This window comes from Bidens hawaiensis, unplaced genomic scaffold (assembly GCF_021521415.1).
Source record: "Bidens hawaiensis isolate Kalapana, Puna unplaced genomic scaffold, B.hawaiensis_p1.1 tig00027787_1, whole genome shotgun sequence".
NCBI classification, from domain to species: domain Eukaryota; kingdom Viridiplantae; phylum Streptophyta; class Magnoliopsida; order Asterales; family Asteraceae; genus Bidens; species Bidens hawaiensis.
The window spans coordinates 224,348-238,070 of record NW_027494508.1 but is presented as its reverse complement, the minus strand read 5'-3'; the positions used below and the strand labels follow the sequence as shown (position 1 = coordinate 238,070).

Genomic DNA, 13,723 nt, shown 5'->3' with positions numbered 1-13,723 from the left:
CTACTCTAAAACAACTAAAGGTTATGTGCATAACAGACCTAATTTAATCTTGTTTCCTTAGCTACCTTTTTCATCAACATAAAATTCAAACCCTATTTCAAAAATCAAAATGCACTGTTACTATGAAAGATGAGAAAATCAAATATATTAGGGTTTCAAACTTTCAACTAATACCTTTGTAGATGAATACCCAACCACGCAATAATAACTCTGGTTTTCGATTAACTGCCGGAGTGAAGAATAGGGTTTATGAACCTATGCAATTCACTGATATTGAAAATTGATGATGAAGCAGGAGAGGAGATGCATGGTGGTGGAGTTATTTGAATTCAACGGTGAGAAAACTAAAACCTCTAAAACTGCTTGCAACTTCCCTAAACCTACGTTCTAAATTCTGGTGACTTGCAAAACAGACACCGTGAGCTCGTCAATTAGAAGGGGGGGGGGGTACCTCCTTGTGACCACCCTCCGGCGTGAGAATCAGACTAGATTGCTCTTGAATATAAGTGTATATTAAGAGATTGCTAGAAAAGATAAGAAATGATCAGGTAATGTAATGTAATGTGATGTGTCCCTACCATTTCAAGGTGTTGGAGTATTTATAGCCGAAGGTAGGTTTCCAAGCAGGTACAGCCGGCTGAATAGTATTCCTGTTCTGCCAACTGTAGGCTATGCACGTGCCATGCTGGTGGTTGGTGGGTAGGCAGCGGCTGATAGTGACCAGGCCGGCTGTGTACTATTCCTGTTCCACCAACTGCAGGCTATGCACGTCCTCCGACAGGTTGGTGAGTAGGCAGCGGCTGATAGTGACATACAGTACAAGAGCGTGCTGCTCGTCATACTGTTGTCAGTGAGCTGTCGTATCTTTGGTCAGATCTTTTGTCCATACCTCGTCAGGTACAGTACAAAAGATCCTCCAGTATCGTACGGACTGGCTCATTTGTGCGGGAGTGTTTCTGGCTTTGTGCGGGAGTGATCCCGGCGTGCTCACTCCTTCAGGTGACATTACTGAATTATTTAAGAGTTAAGTGCCTTGTGCGTGTAGCCTTGCTGCGCGGGTAGCCTTCCCTGATGGCTAGTATCCGTTGCTGCGGGAACAGGCGGAGTACGTCGACCATTGGGAGGCTTTTCCTGCGGGAACAGCTTGCGTACTGCGTGTAAGGACGTCACGTCTCTGAGCATGGTGGGTCCTGCGGATCCAGTTGGTTTCTGCGCAGACGTCTCTTCAAGGTGAGTTGCGAGTTTAGCCTTTGCGCAGACGTCCCTGTTGAAGGTGAGTCTTGCGGGTTCAACTGCGCAGACGTCCCTCTTTGAGGTGAGTCTTGCGGGTCCCACTGGGCTCTGCTGGGACCTACCTCTTCAAGACCGATAACAAAATTTTATTAAAATGAAATGCTAGCAAGAAGCTATACTCATCAAACAAACAACACCACCAATACAACAAAAACAAAACAAAATGCAAGTGAGCATATAACATAATGCAAACTAGCAAAAGAAAAAAAGTAACACTACAACCTGCCGTCGTCAAGGCCGGCCTGTGGGCCAGCGAAATGCTTTAGGCGCACACTTGACTAAGGCCTCCAAATAAAAAAAACCCATTAAATATAGATATATTATAATAGGAAGATTAAACACAAAATTATATTGCATCGTGCAGACAATCTTCTAGTGACCACATATATTGCAAATCTTGATCCCACATCTTCTTGTCCATTGCTTTATTGATGCACAAAAAATACGATGAGACTTGATTTGAATTTTTAATGACCCGATTTAGGTAAAAATTGCATGAGTGACCTAATTGGAACATGCTTGAAACTCGGTTACTATTCCGTGACATTTTTCTAAAATAATAATAAAAAAAGTTATGATATATGATTTCCATATATGGTTTAGGTACGTGGATTGGATATCACCTAATATCTATCATAGTCGTATCGGTGAATTTTTTTATATCAATCTTATATTCGGATCACATACCCAATTACCTGATCAAGAAGTTTCTGGCAACATCTCCAGCTACTTCACTTATTCACTGGTTAGAGCTAGGGCCGCAAACAAACAGAACGAACACGAACAATGCCTTTTTCATGTTCGTTTGTTAAGGAACTGATGTTTTCACGAACACTTACCGTACAAGATTTTATGTTCGTGTTCGTGCATTAAGGAAATGAATGTGTTCATGATCGGTTCATGAACACATATAAAATCGATGGAACATAAAGATTAAGATCAATGTATTTATCAATATGAATAATGAGAAAAGAAATGAGAATAATTGGAAAAACAATAAAAATAGGAAAATATAGTTTCTTATTGTATGTTAGGGAGTAATAAATAAAAAATATATATATACAAACGAAAATAAACGAACATGATTGAATGCTCATGTTTGTTTGTTAAACTAAGGTCATGGGGTATAATCAAACCCCAACATAGATTCAAATAACATGACACTTTAAAGATGGATTAAACCACTCCCCACTCGACACACCCCGACCAAAGGCGGCGGAACATGCCGGGGTGTAACTGATTGCTCAAGAACACAAGACACTATTACAGTGACAATATTTAAGCAACTTGTAAGGCCCCGAACCCGGTAGCCCCACTTTAGCGTTGGATTTACTCATAAACACAGTTCTACAAATCAGAGTTTATTAAAACTTTCGCGGAAACGTTAACTTAAATCATTCATTACAAAACATTAAGTCCTTTCTTTAAAACCATGATAATAAACATCATATTTAAAACACCATTTCTTTCATCTTCAGATGCTAGCCGCTCAATCCGTGCCATGTGCCAACCTCATGCTAGCTCTTTAATCATATTCACCCGCGTGCATACTAAAAGTCAGCTTCGCTGAGTGAGTTCTAGTTAATTAGGCGACATACAATACATACACATATCTTACATACATACATATCTTAACCTTGTATAAATATCCATAAGAGGAACGTCACATAATATCTATTAAAAGAACCATGGGTATTGCCCGTGCTATATATATATTCCATAGAAGGACGCTCTGTATAAATTCTCCATAGAAGGACGCTCTACATACTTCCATAGAGGTAACATCCTATATATTTCCATAAAAGGAACACTATGCTTTCCATTAAAGGAACACTGTACTTTCCATTGAAGGAACACTATGCTTTCCATTAAAGGAACACTATGCTTTCCATTGAAGGAACACTATGCTTCCCATTAAAGGAACACTCAATATATATTATCCGTAGAAGGAACTATGTACATAATTTATTATTTAATATCCATATAAGGAGACAAACGCTATACTTGGCAATACATGCAACATCCGAAGATCGTTCACGTACCGACAAGCAATCATCTTTACATTACATACAATGGATTCCAGCAGATCTCTCGGGATTCTGGTTCTTCACAGCAGCGGCTACAGCTTGAACAATGGCTGCTTGAATAGCAGGGTCAAGTTGAACCCCTTTGTTGTTGCTCGGGTTTCCTGCAGCTGCACTTCCTTCGTCTCCGGTGTTGGACGCTGTTTCTACCGAGGGTTGTCGGACAATACGAGGCCTGCCACGACGTCCAGTGCGACCTCCGATTCCAGCAATCTCCCCAGCTCCAGCCATTCGTATTCTAAAAGGGGAAAACACAATCGGTGTCAAGCACGACCCCCTCCTACCATTTAACACCATTTTCTAGCACGACATTTTATCATCACATAAATAATCATATGAACTCAATATATTACACGTCATAGATAAGCATAAGTTTTAAACCTTAACACAGAACAAGTTCTTAGGTAATCATACTTAAAACGAAATTTAAACTATTGTCTAAACAATTGTTCCTTCATCAAGCTCTCCTCTCTGCAGTTTTCCTTTGCCTATGCTCCTATCCCTTTCGCGCATCCCGCCTTCGTTCCCTTGCACTTCCTTTCATTGTGATCAGTTTTACCGCATCTGTAACACGCGGGCCTTGCAGTGCATTCTGGAGCATAATGCCCTACCTCTCCGCACTTGTAACAGGCATTCGATCCAAGTCTGCACTCTCCACCATGAGCTTTACCACACTTATGATAAACGTTGGTACCCTTACCCCATTTTCACTCGCCACCGTGCATCTTTCCGCACATTTTGCATGTTTCCTTGTTTGCCCTCTTCTGTGTCTTCCTCCCTGCATGCTCCCCGACATCTGTAGATCGTTTGGTTCCCTTCACTCCTCCTTCATTGCCATCACCTTTCTCACCGTCTTCTCGTGTCCTCTCAGTGGTCTTTGCATGTCCTTCGGCAGACTTTCCAGGACGTAATTTATTAACTGTAGCAGCTACCACTTGAACAATGGCTTCTTGAACAACATGATCCAGTTGATGCCCTTCATTGTGGCTTGGTCCTCGCAGAGTTTCATTTCTTTCCTCTCCCGAGTGGACAATTGGTTCTTTAGAAGGTTCTCGGGCAATTTGTGGCCTTCCTTGACATCCCGTATCACCTCCCTTACCAACAAACCTTCTTGCTCTCGCCATTCGTATTCTATAAGGAAGCACAAAGGTTATCACTCTAGGAATTATTTAGCACATGATTCGTAAGGTAAGTAGTTAATGACGTTGATCAAGTGTAATTAACTATTTGCATTACTCCTCAGGTTCTACATACTTCCCTTCATGATTTCACTTGTGCTAGTTTCTACTTTTAACAGTTAATCAATCAAACAATCAAGAAATCCTATCCATAACCTGCTTATTTTCTTTCTTTAACAATTAAGCGAACATCTTTATACATTATTTAACATACTGTACCATTACTGAGCTTGCTTGAGTGACACATGGCTATCTTGAACTGGCATCTTCTTTCTTTTCTTTCTTAAATCCCATTTTTTGTTCGAGTCTAAGCATGGGGGGGGGGGGGGGGTTAAATCTCTCGAACTTTGCTCTGATACCAACTTGTAAGGCCCCGAACCCGGTAGCCCTACTTTAGCGTTGGATTTACTCATAAACATAGTTCTACAAATCAGAGTTTATTAAAACTTTCGCGGAAACGTTAACGTAAATCATTCATTACAAAACATTAAGTCCTTTCTTTAAAACCATGATAATAAACATCATATTTAAAACACCATTTCTTTCATCTTCAGATGCCAGCCGCTCAATCCGTGCCATGTGCCAACCTCGTGCTAGCTCTTTAATCATATTCACCTGTGTGCATACTAAAAGTCAGCTTCGCTGAGTGAGTTCTAGTTAATCAGGCGACATACAATACATACACATATCTTACATACATACATATCTTAACCTTGTATAAATATCCATAAGAGGAACGTCACATAATATCTATTAAAAGAACCATGGGTATTGCCCGTGCTATATATATATTCCATAGAAGGACGCTCTGTATAAATTCTCCATAGAAGGACGCTCTACATACTTCCATAGAGGGAACACTATGCTTTCCATTAAAGGAACACTATGCTTTCCATTAAAGGAACACTGTGCTTTCCATTAAAGGAACACTATGCTTTCCATTAAAGGAACACTATGCTTTCCATTAAAGGCACACTGTACTTTCTATTAAAGGAACACTATGCTTTCCATTAAAGGAACACTATGCTTTCCATTAAAGGAACACTGTACTTTCCATTAAAGGAACACCATGCTTCCCATTAAAGGAACACTCAATATATATTATCCGTAGAAGGAACTATGTACATAATTTATTATTTAATATCCATATAAGGAGACAATCGCTATACTTGGCAATACATGCAACATCCGAAGATCGTTCACGTACCGACAAGCAATCATCTATACATTACATACAATATTCAAATCTATATTTATAACATGACAGTACGTGCAATATCCGAAGATCGTTCACATACCGACAAGCAATCATCTTTACATTACATACAATATTCATATCTATTTTATTAACCTGACAGTACGTGCAATATCCGAAGATCGTTCACGTACTGACAAGCTTTCATTCTCATTCAAGACATATATAGATAACATATAAACCATACATGGCATACACTTACCAATTTAGGGTAAGTGTATTAACTATCACATCGAGTATGCACACAGCCCCGAAGACATAACAAGGAATGGGGCTAGAAACTCACCTGGACTCGGTTACGTTCACTGTTGATGGTTACTCCTTCCGAGAGGTGTGTACGGCTAACTTAAACGAGTCGGTTTATGAACACGGTTAAGCCTTGATGTTGTTTTGGTTCTTCACGAAGATCTAGCACCAACGGGTTCGGGTTTCCACCTTCGAATCTTGGCTCGGGTTATAGGATGGTGTTTGTGTGTGTGTATCAAGGTGTAGGCTGTGGTGTAGATTTGGATAAAATGGAAAGGATTAGGGTTTAAGGGGTATTTATACTCCCTTATGCCCATGGACATAAGGCCCATATTTCCTTTTTGGTCCATCTTCAATTCTATTAACCAAGCCCGCTACCCCTTAAGCTTTATTATCATATTATCATATTATCCCACTAACTCAAATAATTCACCCGACGCAGGTATAACATTAAAGATTATTCTAGAATTTTCGGGATGTTACACAACTCATTCATTTCATTTAATCATCAAAAGTAACACAAGTCTTCAATACAAAATAACACAAATACAATAAATAAATTGTTCATTCTTCTAATAACCCAAACAGTCTCAAATAAAATAGCATCTTGAAACTCCAGTCAACAAATAATCAAACTTGTAACAATGCATAAAATGTAATTTGTCAACACGTATGTTGGTAAGCAATTCCATAGTTTTGAGTATATATAATATGAGGAAAAATCCACAACTCGTATATGAAACTATAAATAAAAGCAACAATTGCGGTATTTAAATCATAAATAAATGAGGATCCTTTCTAATCGGTAACAACCAACATACTCGGATAATGATGCCCTATTCTACAAGCACAAGGCTAAAGTAGTTAGGGGTGTGTATGATCATACTTATTGAGGCTCAACAACAACAGAAATAAACACTCATGCACGTAAAATATATGAGACATATAACACACAATAGGGCAAATATTCTAAGTATCATACACCCTAGAGTTTGTGGTTTAAGAATCGAGTATTATGAATCATTCTTGTTTTTAATAAGTATGCATGTTACCCCCAAAGTATAAAAAGGAAAACGGGGGATGGAATGTACTCACATGAAATAAGTAACTTGAAGGATTAGTTTGCGAAACAATGGAAAGGTAAGTTCAACGAGCAAGACCTAGATTAAAAAGGGCCTTGAGTTAGTAGATGGTCCTAAAAGCTTTAAATTAAAATAACATGACAAGTAAGACAAATAATTAAACTTTGGGAGTTAAATTGTAAATACATAAGAAATTAAAGTAATGGTTTTTGAAAGTAAGTTTACTCGAAATCGGTCTCGGTATTCTATTCATTAGTTTTACTTAACCTTTGTTAAGTAAATATTTGGGTATAATTATGATATTGCAAAACCCTTTGTTAAATAGATACTAAGACGAGACTTTACGAGTGTTCGAATTTGTCGGTTCGAGTCTTGATAATTGGTCAAGTTCGAAGTCGAGATTCCAAAGTAATAAATGTTATGAGATAACTCAATGAAATCAAAAAAAACTTAACCAAGTGTGTAGTTATATTAAGAAGAACCTCGACGTCCGTTAAGCAAGTGTTTGGTATTGTCGGTCCAAACTTGTTATAAGATCAAGTTGGATCCAACATACCAAGTGTTTTGAGAAAATAATATAAATTAGTTTATAATATGGTTTTAGAGAAAAATACGAGATTCGGTGGCCTAAAACACAACTAGTGTGTCTTAAGCGAGTGAACTCGGTTTAGTTCGGTCTTGGTTCGGTCCTTGACTCGAAATAAGACCGAGGATGGTTACCACATACCCAATACCATAGAACTTATTAAAAGGAACTTAGAAATTATAATACACAAATCTTACATGTAACATATTAATAAATCATTTTAAATATAAAGCATTTAAACGAGAGTTCGGTCTTGGTTCGGTTCTTGACTCGGAATAAGACCGAGGATGATTACCACATACCCAATACCATAGAACTTATTAAAATAAACTTAGAATTGATAATACTCAAGTCTTACATACAATATGTTAACAATAAAGTATTTAAACAAAAGTTCGGTTTTGGTTCGACTCTTGACTCGAGATGAAACCGAGAATGGTTGCCACATACCCATTACTATAGAACTCATTAAAATGATTTGGAAACTAAAACAAATAGAACTAAACATTAACATTAATAATAATCTTAAACAAAACTTAAAGTGTTAACAATGACTATAATAGTCCTCCATGAAGCCCTGCCTAGCAATACACCTAAACCGACCATGGCCGGAGAAGGGAAAGCCAAGGAAATAAGGGGAGTATGTTTTAAACAAGCTATAATAACAAGCTTTAATTAACAAAAAATAGTTAGAAACAAAAATTAGTATTAGTTTGGCATTGAAAAGTCAAACTATCAAGAGTTTGAACAAACCCGGATGGGATGTATTGGTTTTGTTTATATAGGGAAAGAGTGAATGGTTGGCCATAATATTGCTTTCAAGAGTTACATTCTTTTGTTATTTGACAATTTTAGTCCAGTAAGTTTGTTTTAACTCGTTTTAGCTAAAAAAAGGATGTTTTAACGTACCGATAGAGATGATTTCTTGATCCGACAATTGTGTAACATAAACGAACATAAAAACCCAATATTTTATTAATAGCGAAAGATCCGAAAGACCAAAACGAGTCGGGTTTCCGATACAAAAACAAATACAAGTTAAACCAAAAATAACGAATGTCGCATCACTTGTTTTAAATTTCTTGTTCATTTCATTCATTTATCAAACAAACTACCATAAACTAACGTCTCACCAAGCCGTAACTCAGTTCACTTATTCGGCCATTAGTTTCTCCTTGTTCACTATTTTTTGCTTCTTTCTGCTTCTTCAAAACCGAGGTTTGTCTTTTTTTTCCTTCTTCTTTCAGTTTTCATGATTGATCGAGATTTCAATTTCAGATCTAGGGCTTCAGAAATTGATATTTAATAGTGAATTAACAACAGCATTTGATCTATTCGACAAGCAAGATACTTTTAAGTTTCACTTAAAAGTATGGATTATCAAATTGACCATAGAATCGTATGTACTTCCAACTGTTTGATTAAATGCCTAAGCAATTAATGTTTCAAGAAACTTTAGGGGATGAAATGCTCATCGGTATTTTTATCATGCATTCATTATATGTTGCATTTTTGCTAAGTGGACCTCACGATGCCAAATCCCTTTTGAAGACTATCTTGAATAGTTTTTGAAATGATTGTAGATTCTGTTTGATGCCTTCAATAGTGACTTAGCTTAGATACAACTAGGGAGGTTGTAAAATACAAGAAGATGATATTCTCCAGGATTGCTGGCACCTTCCATCGCCACCACAAGTCTTTACTTGCCAGGAAATACCTAAACGTCGGTTTAGGGCTCAGCTGTAACTTTTCAGGATTAATATCAGAACAAGAGTTGGAACTGAAGGAATTCAATGATTATCTGAATAATCTCAAGAACCACGAGAAATCTGGCGTTCCTAAAGGTGCTGGAACCGACTCTGATGATGGTTTTGATCTTGGAAGGATGAGGCGCTTAATGCAATCACTTGGAAACCCTCAATCTAAATATAAGGTCCTTAGCACTTTTATTTATATGAACCTTCAAAATTTCACCATCTAATATTACTTACCAAAGTAATTTGCTTGTTATCTATCTTTAGATGAGCCAGCCTGCTAATTACTTTATGTTATTTAATCTAGGCCATTCACATTGCTGGGACCAAAGGAAAAGGTTCAACCGCTGCATTTTTGTCCAATATTTTGCGTGCTCAAGGGTATTCTGTTGGTTGCTACACGAGGTATGGCTTGTTGATAACAATGATTAGTTTTTGTAAATGTTACTCAAGATTTGGATTACCTAGCATCCATCTGATTCATCTTTCCTAAGCAGTCCACATATTAAGACCATAAGGGAACGTATAACAGTTGGAAAACTAGGTGATCTGGTATCAGCAAAGGCAGTTAATTCTTTATTTCAAAGGATAAAAGCTGTTCTTGATGAAGCTGTGCAACTTGAACAAGGGCATCTTAGTCATTTTGAGGTATCCCTTTCAATTGATGCTAACAACTACCTTGTAATCAAATTTCTGATTGCTTCTCTCATGATATAGGTACTCACTGCTGTGGCCTTTAATCTATTTGCTGAACAGAATGTTGACATTGCAGTTATCGAGGTAGACTTTCTTTTCATCTCGAAGCACCTTTTCTCTTATCAAAAATGAAACTTTTGTCTTTTCATTTGAAGGCTGGATTAGGTGGTGCTCGTGATGCAACAAATATCATCTCTAGTTCAGATCTTGCAGCTTCTGTTATAACAACTATTGGTGAAGAACATTTAGCTGCACTAGGGGGGTCGTTGGAAAGTATTGCAGTTGCAAAATCAGGCATCATTAAACATGGCTGCCCAGTTAGGTGGTTCTCCCAGTTTCCGTACATCGATCATATTTACATATAGGCGTATTTCACCTAACTAACTATAATACTATCTACTTAAATTTGGTGATGGGCATGTAACTAAGTTTGAAAATATCAGGTGATTCTAGGCGGGCCATATCTTCCACACATTGAGCTCATTATTCGCAATAAAGCATCTTCAATGTGTTCTCCAGTAATCTCAGCATCTGACTTTGGAAATAGAAGTATCATTAAGGGCATTGACAATGTCTCTGGCATTCCATGCCAACTGTCTGATATTATTATTGACATTGAGAAAGACTTGCCATTGGTATGCACCTAAATTTGACTTGTACAATACCCTTTTCGGTTATGGTTGACATTTAAATACATTATCTAATCATTTATCAATGCAAATGTCAACTCTTAAGTCTTAACATAATCTTTTGTGAACTTATGTAGTCTATCGAGCTCTATGATGTAAAATTGCGTTTGCTGGGATTGCACCAACTTCAAAATGCTGCAACCGCCACATGTGCAGCACTCTGCCTTCGCAATCAAGGTATTTCAACTCTGATCCCTGTTACACCCATTAAATATGCAGGGAATACAACTGGAAAAATGGGGGGTTGGGTTAAGGATTAAAACATATATTTAATTAATAATATAACAACAATAATAATAAATTTGCTGTAATTTCCACTTGTATTACAGGATGGAACATATCAGACGGATCAATTCGTACTGGTCTGGAAAGTACACAACTGCTAGGAAGAAGCCAATTTTTAACATCAGTAGAGGCCGAGGCATTAGGACTACCTGGTGCTACAATTCTACTAGATGGAGGTTTAATGATTTCTGCTTTTACGGGTTCACGCATATGTGATCTGAAGTGTTGACCAAAACATTCATTTTTCCTTTTTGTAACTTTTTTGGGATATTGTAGTTCAGCTCATACCAAAGAATCTGCCAAGGCTTTGGCTGACATGATTCATCCGGACGCAAAATTAGTTTTTGTGGTTGCTATGGCAGGTGACAAAGACCACCAAGCATTTGCAAGAGAATTACTTGCATGTAAGTTCTTTAATGGCCTATCTGTTATTTATTAATTTATTTGCACGATTTATATAAATGTGAGATCTTATATTATAATTTGTAACCTTAACGCTGATATGTTATTGCAGTGAAGCATCAAGTGGATGCTATATTTTTGACAGAAGTTAACATTGCTGGAGACCGGTACAGGACGGCTTCTTTGTCCTTGTTAAGAGACAGTTGGATCCAAGTTTCTAACGACTTGGGTATTAAATTATCGGAGTATGGGGTTGAAGAATATGAAGAGTTGCTCAAAAATCAATCAGGTAAATCTGCAGAGCACAGTACTTTACTTTTCAGCAGTCGTTCGGTTGTTGAGTCTATGAGGATTGGGGATACAATACTTAAATCAAAGGTCAATGACCGACCAGGTCTTTTTGTGGTTACTGGATCGTTGCATATTGTTTCTTCGGTATTATGCTCCTTCTGATGATTTAAACTTGAAAGATTTAGATATTCTTTTTAATGTGTAACTCTTATTTCAATTTCATTTGTATACAATTACTAAACTTGAAAGATTTACATCTAATAACTGAAGTTTTTAAGAGATTTGTAGAAAAGGAAATTGTGAAAAGTTAATGTAAAGCTATTGTATACAACACTTCTGTATAAAGGCGCCTACAATATCTAACAATTAATAATAAACTAAGTATTAATAACATTCGATAAGTGGTATGCAAATTGAGCAGAGGACAATTCTTTGGTTTTCTGGTGAAGATATTCCTAAGTTAATGTGCGGTGGCGACAAAATAAACTGTAGAGCCAAAAGCATACCTCGAAATCGAATCAAATGTATATTGATCTAGAGATGCTTGTGTGTTAATGAAAGACGTAACCGCTAGCACCTGTATAGTTGGTGCACAGTTTTTTGTCTCAGTTTTTATAAACCGTGCAACGGTGTTAGCCCATAATACCCTAAAATATCTCAAAATGTTTTTCATATAGAACTCCTACACATTTAGTATTTGACATTCACAAGACTTAACCCACACCCATATAAAAGAGTTAAGTATTATCCAAACTCCTTTTTGTAAATTTTTTGTGAATTACTTGAGATCGGCTTGTTAAAAACTTGAGTTGACCTGAGCTTAAACAAACTAGAGCCGAGTCTTAAAATAAGCTTGCAAAACTGTAAATATGCAGAAACGAATCATCTTTTGTTCATTGTTTAATAGTTAACACTTGAATCAATCATTATAAATGTGTTATTACAATAAAAATATATTCTCTACCTTTTCATCCTTTCCACCCTAAGACTCCAATTCAAGACATCAAATCTTCAACTATACAAGAAACAAGATCCAAGGCTAATCTGCTAGATAACCACTCTCTTGGTTGCCATAGAAGGACGACGATTGACGATGATGAGGAAGTCAAATCAGTGAATGAGGTACGTTAGCGCCAAAGCCACCAGCATTAATACACACGCGATCCCTTGATCAATTGTTAATCCTGTTTATCATCACCAACATCAATGCATATAAATAACCACAAACAAGTGTACACACAAAGAAAAAGTCATGAACCACTATTACTTTGATCAGCAAGATCAGAGGACTGGGCTACAACTCCAGAAGTGAATCTATCGCTTTTGGTTGGTGCCATTCTGTGTGTCTTTATAATGCTTATGATGTAGTGCAAACGTCTCTACAAGAGAGGCGGAAAGCAGAGTTACGTTTAGAGTAACGTTTGGAAGAAGAGAAAAGGTGATGGTTTTGATGACGAAGAAGCTTGTAAATACAAATTAATATGTTGAATGGGAGGTAGTGAGAGGACTAAGGGGAGGCCACAATATATTTTTGAGAAATAGTCAATTCACATATATAATATAATTAATTTTCATAACTTAAAACAAATAAATATAAATAGCCCGAAAAGGATCAATCAAGGTCTTTATAAGATCGATTGTTATGTGTTTTTTAAACTCTTCTTTTATACACGGAGCTTGTCTTTGTAACAATAAATCTATAATAGTAAAATGTTGTCAAGAAAACTTTATAATTTTCTCCGCAAGAAAAGTATATAAGTTAAAGTGAGTGATAAAATGATTGTTTAGCATCTAAAAGTATTCACATTGGAGTCTACTTTATCTTTAAAATATAAGAGGAACATTAATAAAAAAAAAGAAAAAAAAAACTCCATATTCTTTA

At 36.9% G+C, this 13,723-nt stretch overlaps 1 protein-coding gene across 1 annotated transcript; it reads left to right on the top strand.

Annotated features, from left to right (window-relative positions):
- Nucleotides 1-9,372: 9,372 nt before the first annotated feature.
- LOC143575900 (dihydrofolate synthetase-like) lies at nt 9,373-12,045 on the top strand. The gene is made up of 10 exons (XM_077060149.1): nt 9,373-9,657; nt 9,786-9,883; nt 9,976-10,126; nt 10,196-10,258; nt 10,330-10,491; nt 10,618-10,809; nt 10,941-11,040; nt 11,193-11,324; nt 11,430-11,552; nt 11,663-12,045. The coding sequence occupies exons 1-10, from the start codon at nt 9,376-9,378 to the stop codon at nt 12,001-12,003; spliced, it is 1,644 nt and encodes a 547-aa protein (XP_076916264.1). The 5' UTR covers nt 9,373-9,375; the 3' UTR covers nt 12,004-12,045.
- The last annotated feature ends 1,678 nt before the right edge of the window (nt 12,046-13,723 follow it).

Coding starts and splice junctions, on each gene's coding strand:
- LOC143575900 (XM_077060149.1), top strand. CDS start 9,376: ATGATATTCTCCAGGATTGCTGGCACCTTCCATCGCCACCACAAGTCT. Junction 9,884..9,975: donor TCTGTTGGTTGCTACACGAG/GTATGGCTTGTT, acceptor TTTCCTAAGCAG/TCCACATATTAAGACCATAA. Junction 10,810..10,940: donor TTGAGAAAGACTTGCCATTG/GTATGCACCTAA, acceptor GAACTTATGTAG/TCTATCGAGCTCTATGATGT.